This window comes from Pipistrellus hanaki, assembly GCF_964339955.1.
Source record: "Pipistrellus hanaki genome assembly, chromosome: 2".
NCBI lineage: Eukaryota > Metazoa > Chordata > Mammalia > Chiroptera > Vespertilionidae > Pipistrellus > Pipistrellus hanaki.
Window position 1 is genome coordinate 22089410 of NC_140504.1, and position 18115 is coordinate 22107524.

The 18115-nt window shown below is 42.4% G+C and overlaps 1 protein-coding gene across 3 annotated transcripts in view; it reads left to right on the forward strand.

Moving 5' to 3' along the window:
• PPM1L (protein phosphatase, Mg2+/Mn2+ dependent 1L) overlaps positions 1-18115 on the forward strand; it is a 279964-nt gene that overhangs the window by 22700 nt on the left and 239149 nt on the right. The window contains exons 1-2 of one of the 3 annotated variants that reach the window (XM_084876039.1): positions 11191-12574; positions 12610-15713. The exons of 1 other annotated variant lie outside the window; for it this stretch is intronic. In XM_084876039.1, the coding sequence (XP_084732165.1) occupies positions 15315-15713 (399 nt within the window). In that variant the 5' untranslated portion in view covers positions 11191-12574; positions 12610-15314. Of the gene's footprint in view, positions 1-11190; positions 15714-18115 lie in introns of those variants that run through there. One more of the 3 variants, XM_084876038.1, reaches the window with a different exon arrangement.

Genomic DNA, 18115 nt, shown 5'->3' on the forward strand with positions numbered 1-18115 from the left:
ACTCTCTGCTTCAGATCTGAAGATTATGTGAAAAAAGTAATCATCACTATTATAACATATATAAGTTATGTAGACTTATATTTGTTGTTCTGTTGACTTACACATTCCAAAGAATCAGGGTAGACGACAAATTTGACTTTTCCCTTTTCAAAAGCAGCTCAGATTAGCAAGCAAAAATATCATGAGAAGCAAGTAGGACACTGTGAAATGCTCCTTAGCCTAGAAAGACCCTTAGTCTAAGGTTTTTGTGTAAGAATTTTTATGCCTTTTTTTTTTTTTTTTTCCTGAGGCCAGTATTGGGTCTCTGAAGGGTCTCTGAACCTAATCAAAGTTGAGAATCATCACATCTCCAAACGGTGTTTCAGAACCTAGAAATCTTTTTGGTTCTGTTTTAAAAATAACATCTCAAAGAAGCAAAAACATAACAAAAAATTAAGCATGTTTTTAAAAATATAGAAGAAACCAATTTTTTTTAAGGTTTTGTGGTTATGACACCATTTAGAGAATAATTACTAATTAGATGAATTAAAGTTCAGGACTTAAGTCTGGAAGAGCTTATTTTAGGGGAAATTATAAAGAGTAGCAGATAACGTCATAGAAAAGCAACCACCTGGCTAGAGGAGTATTCTGAAGAACATGTAAAACTGAGTGGTATAAGCTTTCTATTTCTAACACAGTGCCGGAAATTCTGGGCATGGAGAATCTAAATCAGTGGTTGTAAACTGAGAAAGTGTGTTATTCTGGGTCCTCTGAGAAGCTTCCAAAACGGGATTAGATGTGAAAGGATTTTGGTAAGGGAAACATTTGTTTGAGAAGAGATGGAGAGGAAGGCAGATAAGCTGGGGAGCCATCACACTGTGATGCAGGCCTAACTCTGACTGAAGGAGACAGAGAAGGAAAGTTTAATGGGAAGATCCTAGATCACCTACAGTCTAAGGGGGGTTCAGCAAGGCTGCCATGGGGTCCTTGAGCCAGTCACGGACTAGGGAAGTCCCCATCTCCCAGGACTTGGCTTGTCTTGGTATTTAGTGTTTTTGCAGCACTCAGTCACAGGCTGGGAATAGCCTGCTGGAATCCCGGTCTTCACACAAACACAGTGATGGGTTTCAGCGCAGGGCTCTTCGTCAGTTATGCTGCAGCTGATGTTGGAGCAGTGCAGGGACATGGCCACAGGGAGTAGGTCTCTGAATCACCTGGGGAGCCGTCTCTCTTCATCTTCCATCACTTCAGCCAACTCATTTTTTGGGTGATGGTGGTTTAAGTGTTACATTTTTAATCACTGAGAATGCCATTTCAAAGTTATACTCTCATCAGGAAAATGTGATAAAGGCATGGGTACGTTTTCAGTGATTTTATGCCACAAACACCACTGTTTAGTAGATAGTTTAATATGAAACGGTTTCTACTGACATTTCTTGTTTCATTTTCCCATTAGATAGAAATACAACTTTAAGATAGCTTAAATATAACCATTAATGTTACTCTACAAATAAAACAAAACAAAACAAAACAAAACAAGGGCATGTGGTCATTAGCAACCATAGGGACCTGCTGCAGCCTTGCTCAGGCAGCCGGAAGCTGGTGGAGAGAGAGATACCATGTCCCACATGTGTTCTGAGGTGGGGGTAAAAGAAAAGTGTCTTCTGTGTTGTGTTTATATTTATTTTATGCATGCGTTATTGGGAGTGATCATTTATAAATGGCTTACTAAGGATTTGCAACAACATTACTTAGCTGATAAACTACTATCTCTGTGTCTCTCATTTGTTCTAAAAATTTAGAGGAGACAGTTATTTAGCAAAAACAGTTCTCATCTATCTAGATAAAACCCTAATATGCAAATTGGCCAAATGGCAGAATGACTGGTTACTATAATGCATACTGACCACTAGGGAGCAGATGCTAAGGCAGGAGATGCCCTCAGCCCACAGGCCCCCTGACTGGTGGCAGTGGCCGGGGGTGAGGTCAGCAAGCTGGTGGCACCAGATCAGCCAAGGTGGGTATGAGCAGGGGCCCCAATTGCCCTGCTGGTCACCCCGCAGATCAGCCCTGATCACTGGCCAGGCCTAGGGAACCTACCCATCTACCCATGCACAAATTTCATGCACTGGGCCTCTACTGGTCATATAAACATGGAGCCCAGTTCTTCTTGTTCCAAGATCATTTCAGCAATGATAAGTTTAAATGCTGACTGGGGAAGGGTAGCTCCAAAGGTTACACTGTGGGTTTGCCATCCATCCCACCCTCACATCCCCCAATCAGGCCCCCTCTGCTTTCCCCTCTTCCTCCTCACTCTCTCAGACTGTGCAATGAAGCACTTCCCTGTGGTGCAGGCACAAGGATGTCTCTTTTCCCACTGTGGGTCTGGCCTGGAGTAGAGCATTTGATTACTGGCATCTCCTGTAAACACGAATACTCCAGTCCTGACGATCAGGTGTTATAGGCGACAAAGGCTGATGGTGTTCTATTTGCCATTATTTTAAGTGGGAAAAACTGCAATGGCTATTGGTCAATGATTAAGCATTTCCTAAACTGTAACACAATAGAGTAAAGAGCATGACTATAATAAACAAAATGTTCATGATTGGATATAAATTGCTCGATCATCACTTTCTGATCACCAAAAATATTAATACAGTTATTAACTAATGATTGCTTTATGTGCAGTAAAGTGCACTATTTGAATGTCCTATGTAGCTGTGCTGGCTAATTTTCTGTGTTGACCTCACTGGCCTAAAGTGATGCCCAAATGCTGGAAAAATGTTACTTATGGGTGAGTCTGTGAGGGTATTTTCGGAGGAGATTCACATTTGATTCAGTATTCCTGAAAAAAGAGTTCACCCTCACCAATGTGAGTGGGCATCATCCAATCTGTGGAAGGCCCAAAGAGAACAAAAAGGCAGAGGAAGCACACATTTCCTCCTTCTTCTTGAGCTGGGACATCCATTTTCTCTTGTTCTGCCAGAGCTCCCGGTTCTTGGTCCTTCAGGCCCCAGGAAGGTTCTGAATTGCACCACTGGCTTCCTGGTTCTCTAGCTTGCAGATGGCAGATTGTGGGATTTCTCACCCTCCATAACCACATGAGCCAATTCCTATAATATATCTCCTCCAGGATGGGTTCTGTTTGTTCTGCTTCTCTAGAGTTCCCTGATTAACACAGTAGCAATTTGTGACTTATCCCCTGGTCTTTCTGGCCGATAGCTGATTTCCAGCGCCAGCACCAGCACCAGAGATTCTTTGCCTGAGGGCTCTCAGAGTTAATGGGAGCTCACCAGGTCTTTGTCACCGGGTAGAACTGTGGGAGCAGTCCTCACCCAGGGACTGACCAGAATAAGGACTACTGCTCCCTTACCCCTCTGGCAGAGTAATGTACTCTATCTACACTGACTTCTTTACTGGTATTTCCCAGATCATTAGCCAAAAAGGTATTAGCACTTGAATCCTTGTCTTAGGTTTCCGCTTTTGAAGAACCTAAACCAAGACTTTTTACTGTAAACTTTATGCACTATGGATGACTGTGGTCTCTTTCTTAGCTCTAGCAATATCCCACATGGACTTTCCTTCATTGGCCCTCAGCATGCTTTTCAAAGTACCTATGTGTTAGAATACAAACCGTTAATTCCTCATACATCATTTTGTTTAAAATGTTGTATTGAATTTTGAGGATGGAAATATAAAATTTTCCTATATAAATATCTCTGAAATACACTAACATCGTATGCAGCTTGAGTACTAAAAATCAAGAAGTATCAAAAGTTGGAAACAATTAAAATGTCCATCAACATTGGTAAGTGGGGAAGGGGGGCATACAAAACAATAGAATATTATTTAGCCATAAAAAGGAATAAAGTACTGTCCTGGCTGGGTGGCTCAGTTGGTTGGAACGTCGAAAAATATTCCTCATCAGGGTACATACCTAAGTTGTGGGTTTGATCCCGGGTAAGGATGAGTATGGGAGGCAATGCATCAATATTTCTCTCACAACGATGTTTCTCTCTCTCTCTCTCTCTCTCTCTCTCTCTCTCTCTCTCTCTCTCTCTCTCTCTCTCCCTCCCTCCCCCTCCTCCCTCCCCAGAAAAACAAACACCAAAGAAATACCCCACAAACATATCTTTGGGTGAGGATTTTTAAAAAGGAATAAAGTACTGATATGTGTGCAACATGGATGGATTTAAAAATATGCCAAATAAAGGAAGTCATGTACAAAAGGCCACATATTGTATGACTCCTCTCTCCGCCTCCTGCCTTTAAATGGAATATACAAATTAGGCAAATGAGGAGACAGAAAACAGATTAGAGGCTGATAGGGACTGGAAGAAGGGCAAATGGGATTGATTGCTACTGAGTAAAGGTTTTTTTTTGGGTGACAGAAATGTTTTGGAATGAGATAATGGTGATTGTTGTACAACATGGTAAGTATACTAAAAACTTCTGAAATCAAGAGGCATCATACTAGGAAACTGATGACTGGGAAGATGTTCTGGGGCATACACATATATAGCCTTGCATTGATTTGTGTATCAATCTGTTCTGGCTATGTATGGTGTTAGATGGGTACTAGACTTATCAGCGTGGTCACTTTGTCAGTTATATAAATGTCTAATCACTATGTTGTACACCCGGAACTAATATAATGCTGTATGTCAATTATAATTGAAAATAAAAAATAAGTATCATAGTCTGGGTGGCTTAAACGACAGACATTATTTTTTCACCATTTTGGAGGCTAGAAGTCTAAGATCAAAGATCAAAATTGAGGTTGACTGATTCAGTTTCTGATGACTATTGTCTTTCTAGTTTGTAGACAGCCACCTTCTTGCCGTGTGAGTGATTGTGTGTGTGTGTGTGTGTGTGTGTGTGTGTGTGTGTGTGTGTGAGAGAGAGAGAGAGAGAGAGAGAGAGAGAGAGAGAATGTGTGAGATATCTCTTCTTATAAGGACACTAATCCTATTGGATCCCACCCTATGATCTTGTTTAACTTTACTAACTTCCATAAAGGCCCCATCTCCAAACTCAGCCACACATTTGAATGCTCAGGCTTTAACATATGAATCTGGTGAGGGCGGGGAAGGATACAGACTTTTAGTCCACAACAGATGGCAGTTGATGTATTGGTCATGGTTGGAAACTCTAAGATGACAAGATGCGGTTAGAGAAAAGGTCATTCAAATCATGAGATTTAACACTTGGTAGAATATGCTTTCTTCTTTCTCCTTATATTTCCTTTTAAGATTTTTACTCTAAAATTGTGCCTTTTCCCCCTCCCCCAATAGTTGAGCTCATTTTATATTAAGATAAATTTCTGATTTGCTCTTCTTTCTATAATCTCACATCCACCCTCCACTATGTATCTCTTTACCCTGAGATGAACTAATTAAAAATGAGGCCATTCCTTTTTGGGTTATTTCAGGAAATTATCTTTAATTCTTATTTATTGTCTTTGGTTGGTCCTATTGTTCAAATTAAAACAAACAAATAAGTTACTCTGCAAGGTGAACAAGGAAATAGAACATATACTTGCCTGTGCACAGATTACTTTACATATTGGACTGTTTCAGAGATTTTGTTATTCTCTAAATAAACACTGTGAGAGAATTAAAGCATAATGAATCTTCACAGTATCTATCATTAGATTTCATATATGATAATGTTTGAACAAATTCATTATCAGGTACAAAGAGAGCAGAAGGAAATGAGATGGGAAGACCAAGGGACTATCTGGAAAATATCTAAAGATTTTTGTCCATAAGATAATTACTACATGATTTTTTTTTTTTTTTTTTTTAAAGGAACAGAAGACTTCCATCAGGAGCAAACACTGTGCTGTGGTTAGGAAAAAATCTGGCAAGGAGATGTTCTAAGGGGTTGCTGGATATAACTGGAAAAACAAAACAAAAATAATGGAGGAGAGACCAGAAGAAAAGATAAAGTCCTGAGGATAAGAAGAAAGGTATAATTAGGAAACAAATGAAAAGTAGATTTTATCTCAGAGTAATATGTTTATGATTGCCTAATTCGCTTCTCTCCCCACTCTCATGGATGAACTGAAGCAAAAAAAAAAAAAAAAAAAAAAATGTAGAGAGATTTAGATATAGTTGTAAGGAATATTTTCTGAGAAAAGTTGTTAAACACTGTAATAGACTAACAAAGGAAATTCCAGAATCCTTTTCTTTGAGTATTCTTAAAAGAAAAACAAGTGTTGTTTTTTTTGTTGTTGTTTGTTTTTTTTCATTTCCCCTGAAATGTGGCTCCATTCCAATAGACTTGAGAGGAGATATAAATTAAAAACAAACAGAAAATGACCAGTCATTATTCACCATTAGAGCTTCAATATTATAAAAACAGCAATAATAATAAAGAGCTATTATTCTCTTTCTCCTCACTTAACTGGGCATTCATTTCCTCAGTTCTTTCCAGTAGATCTATTGAAAAAAATTACAAAGAATAGTATTTGTTTAATGCCACAGCATAGTTTTAGGATGTGAATGAAATGTAAAGTACCATGAGAGAAACTTTAGGATGAGAAACCATATAGTCAAGCAGACTAAGTAGACCAGTGCTAATGATTATTTTGATGTTTCCTTTTGCTGTCACATGAAGGAAGCAACCAGCAGCTAAGGATACATGTTATATGAGGATTCTCTGCAGGAAGAAAAAAAAATGTAGATGCTTCAAGCAGACAGGTATTTAATATGGGGAATTAGGTAATTACAAAAGCATTGCAAGTCTCTGAATAGCTGAAATCAAGGGGCTGTCATTAGGCAGCTTGCCTCTTTTCCCCAAAGCTAGAGACTACAAAGGAGAACCTGGAGTTAAAAACACTCAAACATTCAGTTTACCAGAGCTTGACTATTGAACAGAAGAGCTATAGCTTCTGCTTTCTAAACCTCACACCAGGTCATCTCATCAATGGAACCTAAATTACATCCAAAATTCCAGCTGCAAAGAATTCTGGGAAAGCTGGTTTTTATTCTTCCTTTCCCCATGATTGGAAGAATGTTTAGAAGGTGGTAGAGATGACTACTGAGGTCCAATAGACAATATCCAGGACACATTTTTTTTTTTTTTTTTTTTTTTTTTTTTAGCAGAAAAGAGTCTTGTCAGTCTGTTGTTAAACTCAGCACATAAAAACTTTAATGAAATAAACTATATTAAAAACAAAAGTAATAAATATTCAAAAATCATCACTTTCTAATTATTTTACTACATTTTAATATTATTATGTTAAAGTTATTAAAATAAATGGAATGTCTATGATAGAAATACTATATAATATTGTGCTATAATCAAGTCCAACTTCATATTCATTGATCTAGCTTTAAATCAACCATGGTGGAGTATTTATACTATAGAAACTGGCAGATAACACAGACCTGGGTCACTTCCCATCCCCAACCCTCCAGAGCAAGTGGTTAAATATTTACCATCACTGGTTAAAAAGTATTAGAAAAGTTGTGCAATAAGGAGAAAAATAAGGTAATTAATAGATTTTCAGGCAGTTAGAATAGGAGGGTCAAAACTGGAATGATGATTCATGACAAGAAAAACATTGGAAAGTAGGAAAAAACCAGTAGGTAATTAAAATTCAGTGAAATGCCTATTTGTTAATTGGTTGGGATCTATCATTTGGAATCTTAGAAATTATGATATTTAATTTCAGTAGTTAGGCTATCTGGCCAATCTCTGGGAATTCCAGGGCCACACATGGTCCAAAGAATGTTCTCAAGGGGATTGAAACCCTTTTAAATTATGATACCATTTGGGAAATACATGAGGGTGTGTAACAAGTTTGAAGAGAAGGATGTGTGCCTTGAATAGATGGAGAGAAGTGGGGGCCCTTTTAAAGAGTCCTTAGCAGTACAGGTGGGACTGGAGACAAGGAATTGACCAGCTATTTTATAAGCAATTGACCAACTACTTCATAAGGGTGTGGCCACAGTGTAAGATGTTATAGGCAACTTAGACTCAGGTAGCAATGAATAAATGTAGGAGACTACTGAGGCAGTCTAAGAGGCAGGAAAGAGGAACTCCAAGAGCCATGCAAATGGAATGTGTCCTACTTTTACTTCTATAGAATCTCAGATCATATGATTATTTTGTCATAACAATCTTTACCTGAAGTTTCTCATCAGGAATCAAACCTCAAATTATATCATGTGTGACTGAAAGGCTTATCAAGCATTCTGCCAAGAAGAGTAAAAACAGAAAGGTTTTGAGAATAATCTTACATTCAAAGTAATCAGACTCCCTAATATAGTCTTTAATATAGTCTTTCTACCAGTGCTCCCAACATAAAACAAATGTTTTTAACATCATTTAGGGAACACAGGATAACTAAAGGGACTCCAAATTATTCTCAGGGTGCTCGGAGAAGTCATCAGAAGAATTTGGGTATAAGAGTGGGACATAACCGTTAGTCTACTTTGGCATACTACAAATAGACATCAAGTGTGGGTTGACTCCAGCTCTCAAGGACCCTGTTCTTACTGTTCTGCCAGACTACCAGCCAGGGTTAGTTGTGTTTTTGAGACTGATACAAAATTTTGTTTTTTTTAAATTGCTCTAAAGAAAAAATATCACTACCTTCTATAGGGAGAGAAACAAAATTTTATCTTTCCACCTATGCTATTTCTTGTTTGCATCAGATTATTCAACTATTCACAGTGCTTCATATTATGAATTAGAATGTTGATGTGTGTTAAATAAGGATAAAGCAATTTAGATAATGCTTTAGATTAACATTGTCATTTAGGAAGCTTGTTTGGAGATTATCAGAGAAAAACCTAGGGCAATTAGATGAAAGATTTTTAGGATAAGTATGGTTTCTATATTCAGAGTTGGTGCAATGGCATAAAAAATTTATTCTGAAAACAAGTATTTCTGTAACTAATATAAAAACTTGAACTGTAAGAAAAGGACCTTGTGCTTTTCTAGTCCAGTAAAATAAAAATCATATTGCACCCTAACATAATTAGTACTTGCCAAATTAGTTCTTCATTTGACAGAACATGTGGGATATTAAAGTAAGTTTAGATCGATACACTATTATTCTAATATATAAAAACCCAGGGTCCATAATGTTCAGAATGACTAAGGGCTCAGCCAACTGGAAGTCAGTCCTGAAGTCAGTGCTCAGTTGCTGTGGCGACCCAGCACTGACTGCTGCTGCTGCTGTGGGTGCAGCGACCCACACTGCCTGCTGAGGGGGCTGTGGATCAGGCTCAGAGAGAAGCTCCGGTGTGGGGGAGAGAGGCAGGGTCTGATCCGCAGCCTCCGTGGCAGCTGTTGATGGACCCTTGCCTCTCTCTTTCTCTCAGGGTTTCACCAGCAGCTATGCTTCTCTTTCTCTCTCAGCTTCCATGGGGGCTTCTGATCAGACCTGCCTCTCTGATCACGCCCAGAGTTAGGACTAGAGATGCTGACTGGCATAGAAACTGACCAGAACGAAATCTGGGTGAACTGTAAGGAGTCAATAGTTGCCTAGGAGGTGGAGCTTTTGATGTTGACTTTCATAGAAACCGACCAATCAGAACCAAATCTGTGAAGTGCGAGGAGCCAATGGCTGCCTAGGAGGCAGAACTTTTAATGCTGACTGGCATAAAAACCGACCAATCAGAACCTAATCTGGGTGAACTATGAAGGCAGAACCTAAGGTGGGGGCTGAGGGGGTTGTTTGGTATAAGGTGTAAGAAAGCAGTTCAATTTAAATATATATATATATATATATATATATATATATATATATATATATATATATATTATATTGATTTTTTTACAGAGAGGAAGGGAGAAAGAGAGTTATTTTTGATGAGAGAGAAACATCAATCAGTTGCCTCCTGCACACTCCCTACTGGGGATGTGCTTGAAACCAAGCTACATGCCATTGACCAGAATCAAACCTAGGACCTTTCAGTCCACAAGCTGACACTCTATCCACTGAGCCAAATCAGCTAGGGCACAGTTCAATTTTTTAATGACTGGTTTGGCAGTATGGTGCATATGGCTGGCTATTAGTCCAGATATAGGGATTATGTATTTTTGTCTGCCAAGAGCATCTCCTGCTGATAAAAAAGGCCTTTTCCCACCCATTTAAGCAATCCTATTCTATATAATCTAGCTATATAAAAGAGTAATATGCTAATTAGACCAGGTTGACTGGCCATCATCCTGATGTCTGAATTTCTCCTAGACAAAGTCATGGTGGTGGGGGTTGAGGCAGTTGGGGGCAACCAGACCAGCAGGGGAGGGCAGCTGGGGCAAGATCAGGCCAGCAGGGGAGGGCTGCTGGGGGCAACCAGACCAGCAGGGGAGGGCAGCTGGGGCAAGATCAGGCTGGCAGGGAGGAAAGTTAGGGGTAATCAGGCAGATAGGCAGAGGCAGTTAGGGGCAATCAGGCAGGCAGGCAGAGAGGTTAGGGGCAATCAGGCAGGCAGGCAGGTGAGTGGTTAGGAACCAGCGGTCCCAGATTGCGAGAGGGATGTCTGGCAGTCAGACATCCCCCAAGGGGTCCTCGATTGGGGAAGGTGCAGGTTGGGCTGAGGGAACCCCCTCCCCTCTCTGTGCACAAGTTTTGTGCACCGGGCCACTAGTGTGATAAAAATTCCTTATTATAAGGGACCCTTACTATAAATTTTATCTTAAAATTAATATTTGTCCTTTTGCTAAATGGTTAATCATGAGCATGATTATTGAACTATATTAAATCTGCAGTGCTTCTCATAAAACATTTCTAGATGTAAAATATAATAATAATTCTTGTGTTTTAAATGCCCTTTAAGTGAAAATTAATCTTAGCAGTTAATCTAAGAAAATTTTATTTTTTTTGTCTTTCTTTGACTGATTTCACTTGTATGTATGTATAGTTTAAAAGGTTATACACACATATGATGTCTATCTACAAAATATTAGTAAAAGAGTCATACTCAATACCTAGTACATGTTAATAAGCAGACTAAAGGCCCAGTGCATGAAACTGGTGCACTGGTGAGTGTGTGTGTGTGTGTGTGTGTGTGTGTGTGTGTGTGCCCTTCAGCCCTCTCACAGTCTGGGAGTCCTCGGGGGATGTCCAGCTTAGGGGAGTGGGCAGGAGCCTCTTATGCCTCCGCTGCAACACTAAGGATATCCAACTGTGTTGCAGCGGAGGCATAAGAGGCTCCTGCCACTGATGCTGTGCTCTCCAGTTGTGTGCCTAGCTTCTAGCTGAGCGGTGCTCCCCTGTGGTAGCACACTGACTTACCACTAGGGGACAGCTCCTGCATTGAGCATCTGCCCCCTGGTGGTTAGTGCACTTCTTAGTGACCAGTTGTTCTGCCTTTTGGTTGATTTGCATATTAGCCTTTTATTATATAGGATGTCAGGACAATTTAAGAATACAAATCAATATGGGAAGTTTTAAAATGTGCAGAGAATTTCTGTGTGTAAGAGGCTTATTTAAAATTCAGGGATTTTTATTTACATTCATCATTAAGAAGCTCTGCTGATAAGTCACTTTACATTTGATTTTTACAACTTTGTAATAAGTGGCAAAATAAAAAAAGAATGAGGACATTATAGAACAATATCATACTCAAAGAGATTTATAATCAAACTCTGTTCTAAAGATTTCTTAAACCCCAAAGCTACAATTCTGAAAGTTTCTTCTGAGAATTTATTATTTTTAAAAGCAATTTTTATGTTCTTCATATACATGCAAGGCTGACATGAGTTAATTACATAGTTGAAATAGTAATTACCTGGTAACTATCACTATTATTTGTATCTCATGAAAACCTAGGATTGCAATTAGCTCAATTATCATGTCACTTGTAATGGTAAAATATTTGCATAATGTACATTGTATGATACTCTTTTCTCCCCTGTGAAATTCAGATATTTTACTTTAGCAACAAATATTTTAGACTTTTATGTAGAGATTAAGGAAAGTTAACTTGCACTTGTTTTCTGCCCACAAATATTCATAGTGCTTGTCTCAAAGACTAAAGTATTTGTGGAATAAGAACTTGTGCATTCTTTTTGAGATTTATGTAACAGATTTACTAAAATGTTACTAGAGAAGTATAAAAATTTGATTAATCATCTCAGTATCAGCAGGCAATCAATGGAAGTTAAAGTATTGAATTGGTGGTCAGAACTGAGCTTGAATTCTCAACTTCATATTTGCTGAATTGTGATATTCATTTAACATCTTTGTGTCTTACTGCCCTCATATTTATAAATAGAGATAATAGCTCCTCTAACCTCATCACAGGCTTGTTATGAGAATGAAATATATATATATATATATATATATATATATATGAAAAACCTTTATAATCTCAAGGAATATGCAAATGTTAGTTTGTCACTAGAGTAAGGTCTTTTTTAATTTATCATATATATTAAAATTCACAGTAAACTATATAAAAAATTTATTTAGGTCTCTACAAATTACTATGTACCGGTAGATGACATGTATTTCTTAATAGAAATAAGAAAATGCTGATAGGGTCTGCTTGAAAAATCATTCTACTGATTTTCACAGAAAGTAACTACTTAGATGTAACTATCAAAGACTCTATCCATAGACTAATTAGATGTAAATATCAAAGACTCTATCCATAGACTAATTAGAACATTTAGATTTATTAGTGAAGCCAAGCCCTCCTATTCCTATTTAACCTCCAGAGAGACCGGTGTGGTCTTTTCTCATCTTTATTTAGGTATTGTGGAAACAGAAATCATGCTGTTATCATCAAAACAGTAATGCTATGGACAGTCTGGCTGGAGCTGTAGGTTTGGAATTATATTTCTATTCTAGGGCCTAGTTTGACTTGTAGTTCTGGTATCTTGATCTGGTATATTGCTCTTGTTGTAGAGAAACAGATTCAGGTACAGAGAGGCTGTACAAAAGCCATTTGCTAACTTACACTAAGAAATATTGTAAACTCATCTTCATAATGACATTAATGAATTACCTTTGCTTTTTAGTTCCCAAAGGCTATTGAATCCAATATCTCATATTTGAACTCATAACTTATAAGTTTGGGACAGAATGACCTAATTTATTTCTAAATTGTTTATTTACCAGGAGCGAAATACTGAAAAGTAGAAAGCAGAACAGGAGTCCATATCTTAGTTGTCAAAAATTAGACATTTAACAGTTTTTCGTATTCCCATCCTGTTTTTTCTATGCATGTTTATGTAATTGAGGTCATATGATATATGCTGTTTAGATTTCAACGTTTTTCATTTTTTTCTGGTTATGATGGCAATTTATATGCCTTTCGTAAAAACTTTGAAAAAGTTGTAGAAAACAGACAACAGTCCAAAGCAGAAAATGAAAAAACAAACACATATAATATACTACTGTAGTTAACCTACACAAACATTTTGGTGTATTTCCTTCCAGTATTTTATTCCTCCTCCTTTTCTTTAAATGTAGCCAGGCTCATACCAAGGCAGGAGTGCTTGGGCGGCCTCCACGGTCCAGTCCAGCGATGGGAACTGCAGATCAGCACTCTTCTTCCTGGACAGGGGTAGTGAGAGGGAATAGTTTCTTTCCACGCTCACTCGTTTCTGTATCCTAAGCGGATTTGTACATAGTTTCTCTTCTTTCACCAACATCTTCAAGGCCACTGACACCTGCCCATGTTTCAGCAAGTTATCCGGATGGCGTCTGGAAGCCCATCCTCTTCTCCGCGGTGTTTCACTTCTGCTCAAAGACTCCCCCCCTTCTGAGAAGACTGAGGAAGTGGTAGGAGCTCACAGGGGCCTGAATTCAAACCCAAACAGCAGTCAGAGCCCTTGCCCCGCGGCAGGGTTAGGGGATCACCATGTCTCCCCGGGAAAGGTTGTGATTAAATAGGGGCCTCGCGGCTGAGTCTCTGTTCTAGGGAGGCCAGCGCATCTTCACCTCTCCCGAGGTGTGATCATCAGAGTGCATTTCCTTGTGGCTCCGACTCTTCACATCCTACTGTTCTCGGGAGGCTCTTTCTCCTTTTAAAGCTCACGGATCGTTCTCTCACATCCTATTGTTCTCGGGGATCCTGTAAAGCCTCTGTCACCGCAACCCCAAGCTCGGCGCCCCTTCGCTTCACTTCGCTTTGGAGAAGTGCGACCCTTCCCGCTCGCCTTACGCCGGGCGAGGCGGGGACCGCACCATTGTGCCGCCTGCCGGAGGGGGGAGACGCTCACGTGCGGCTCTCCGCTTCCCAGCCGGCTGCCGGGGCTCCCGAGGTCCCGACGTCCAGACCACCAGGCTCAGGATTGCATGGTCCTGGGAGCCGGCGCTGAAGGGAGGAACGGCCATCCACGGAGCTGGGCAGCGGGCGCACCCCTGTGCTCCCCCCTCCTCGATTCGCCTGGACCGCACGGGGCTGCCGGCGCGCCAGCCGCCGCGGAGCTGCCTCAGCCTTTGACAGCTCGGACCCTGCACCTCGCGGCCCCCAGTCCCCGCTCCAGGGGCGGGGCGGGCGCGCGCGTGCGGCGAGGGGCGGGGCGAGCGGGAGGCGGGGAGGGCAGTCGGGAGAGGGGGGCGCGCGATCGCAGCCGAGCGGAGCCGAGCCGGGAGGCGCTGGGGAGAGGCAGGCAGAGCCGGGCGGCTGCCTGCGTCTCGGCGCCCGTGGGTGCTGCGTCTCTGGGCTAACGCCGTACCCCCACCTCTGCTCAGGCTCCCGCAAAAACTTTTATTCTCTTGGGTGTCTGAAGGACTCGGAGCACTCGGCCGGCTCTGGGCTCCCCTGCAGCGCCGGCCCTAGAGGGGGACCTGCATCCCTCGCCCGCCGGGCTCTCCGAGCGCCCCGCGCCTCCTCACCTGCTGATCCCGCCCCGGAGCGGAGAGGGTGCACCCGAGCCGGGGCCGCGCGGACGCCTGCGCCCCCCGAACTCTCTCGCCCACCGTGGCGGACCTGCCCCGCGCAACTTTCACTTGATTTCCTTGCGCCCAGCTCGGGCACCAGCTGCTGCCGCTGCTGCTGCTGTCGCTGCTGTCGTCTTGGCCGCCGCCGCCGCCTCACAAAGGCGCGCAGGGAGGGGAGGCGGCGCGGGCGGCGAGCGCTGGTGTCCGTGCGCTAGGCGCCGGCGGCCGGGTCGCCGAGGCCGGGAGACAAAAGGGAAACTGCCTCTGTTGGCGGTGCCCGGTCAGTCGGAGTAGGGTGCCTCCTGCCTGGCTCCGCGGTCCTCCTCCCCGCCCGTCCCCCCTCCCCACGCCATCGGCTGCTGCTCCGCCTCCCTCCCCGCGGAGCGTCTCCGCAGAGCTCACTCCGGGACCCGCCAGCCTTCGGGGCGCGCGTCGCTGCTGCTGCTGCTGGGGTGGATCGGGCTCGAGCGGGTAATAAATGATAGAGGATACCATGACTTTGCTGTCTCTGCTGGGTCGCATCATGCGCTACTTCTTGCTGAGACCCGAGACGCTCTTCCTGCTGTGCATCAGCCTGGCGCTGTGGAGCTACTTCTTCCACACGGACGAGGTGAAGACCATCGTCAAGTCCAGCCGCGACGCCGTGAAGATGGTCAAGGGCAAGGTCGCCGAGATCATGCAGAACGACCGGCTCGGGGGGCTCGACGTCTTGGAGGCCGAGTTTTCCAAGACCTGGGAGTTCAAGAGCCACAACGTGGCGGTGTACTCCATCCAGGGCCGGAGGGACCACATGGAGGACCGATTCGAAGTGCTGACGGACCTGGCCAACAAGACGCACCCGTCCATCTTCGGGATCTTCGACGGGCACGGGGGCGAGGTAAGAGTTTTCTGGGGGCTGTGTGTGTGTGTTTGTGTGTGCGCGCAAATAACAGGACGTTGTGTGCTGGAGCGGGCGGGGAAGGGGTAGGAGGACTTGGGTGCGAGGGATGTGGTGAAGACCTGGTGCCAGATTGTCAAGCCACTGGTTCCAAGTTGCCAAAAACGTTTTTGGACTCAGACTTCTTGGGACGGAGGGTCCATTTTGGAAGAGGGAGGGTCATCCTTAGCTTATATTTGTGTCTTATCATTTATGATGTTTCTCAAGGCCAGAGCCCAGCCAATGACTGTGCTGGTTTTGCGGGGAGAGTTCATGGTTTCTGCGGTGAACTTTGGCCTTGGGGTCTTTGCGCCTCCGTCCTAGGAAAGGAGACCTAGGAATGCACACAGAAGGAAGAGAATATCTTTTATTCTCATTAGGAAAAAGAGACACTCAATACAGAGCCGACTCAGTGAGAGCTCAGAGAGGATGAAGGAAGCTGTGACTCCTTCCCATCGCGCTTTCGCCTTGAGGAGGAACCCTAGGGACTTCCCTGCGCTTCTTGCCAACTCCATTAACTTCGCAAATGCAGCCGGGCTAGTTGACAGCAGCGCCTCGCTGGCCGCCGGTGTGGAGCTGGTTCTGCAGCCCGGGACCGGAGATGGCCCTGGCGTTTGCAGAGGTGGCGATGCCAGATCTCGCTCGATCCCTGTGCCCTGGTCGAAGTGAGGCGCAGACGGCTCCCAGCTTCTCGGATTCTTTAGTTGGGGTTCACATGTTGAGGTTAGAAGGCCGGCTGAGGTCCCTCGCCCTCTTTTCTGCAGCACCCTGATGGCGCGCTGGGGCTCAGATTTCCTGGAGGTCCGGGGAGGATTGGCTCTGGTCCTTGGGCACGGGCCCAGTAGAAATGAGTGGCAAATGTGACTCCAAAGAGCACCGGGCCAGCCACCCCATCTCTTTCGATTTGGCAGTTTATAACAGTTTTATTGTTGCATACTCTTTTTTTTTTTTTTTGGCAGCATACTTTCTTCCTTATGTCCTCCCTACCTTCTTCCCACCCGTTCTTCATCATTTCCCCCCTCTCCTCACAACCCCATGCTCCCATCCAACTTTCCCCCAGCTCTCTTCTTAGTTAGCCCTTCTGATCTCAGGGTGGGCGGTAAAGAATGTCATTCTCTTTCAATCTTTGCTTGTTCCTTGGCATTTGTCTTGGGTGAATGTTGAGAAAGCTTTCAATTAGTTATCGTATCTGCATCCTATCGCTGATATTAAGCCACTTCACCTACCACTCTGCTAATCTGTCCACGATGCTGTATCTGCCTGCCTTGTAGAACCAGGTTTGCCAGGAATGGCAAACTTAGTTGGAAAATGTATTTGGTGGAGCGGAAACCAGTTTTTTGCTCTTTCCCATTCACCCTCGCTCTTTCTATCCTGCCTTTCAAAATGAAGGTTTCTCATTGGTTGTAAATGCGTAGCCTCCTGTGTAGTGTGGGTTCCTTGCCCCTTGGTCAGGGGGGTGGGGGAAGACATGAAGTTAATTGGGAGAGATGCTGTGTACTTGGGTATTAAAAGCATAGCTGAATGGCATGGTTGCCAATATGATAGCATATGTTTTCTTGCCTTGAGTCAGAATGTTTATATTTTCATTCTGTGTGATAGGTCTTCTAATAAAGCTTATATTTCTTAAACATTTTTTTATAATTAAGTTGCTGGCAGATGATAATCTGTTCCTGGTCTTAGAAAGCACAGCTTTATTTTTAATTTAGAGGTCTGTATGTAATGTTAATGTTGTGAAACTTTGGCTTTTGCTTGTCTGATATTCTGCATGTGTAAGTGAATGCTATTTTAAATTTTCTTTTTACATTGATACTTTAAATTGACCCAAATTGGTTGAACATTTTTCAGTACTGTGTTCTGGTAAATGTGTCACCCAGAAAGGGGACTAGATAAATGCTTTTATTTAACCAGAACTATTTTACATGTACAGGGCTTTTCATTGAATTTTTAAATAGTAGAGGAGAAGTGATTATTGTTAGAAAAATTATGAAATGCTTTTTATTCTGCCTTACATTAAAAATCCCGCTCTTTGCAAAATAATCAATATTATCACATTTCAAGGTAATTTCTCTCTTGCTTTTTTTTTTTCTTTCAAAGAAAATCCCACCATCTAATTCTTACCTTTTGTGTTGTTGGGCTCCTTTAACATTCACCAGAGGAGGGTGCTACTGTTTGGTTTTGGTAGAGATGATAGTTATCTTCTTTCAGAGAAGAGAAAGCTTTTTCTGAACTCTCTATTATATATATATTATCTGTAGAGTGCTACATAAGGAAACTGAGGAGGCTAATTTTATTTCTAATAATTCACTCTAAGAAGACAGGCTATATCTAAAAAAACCCACCAGGGCCCATCTAGAATGGTAGTG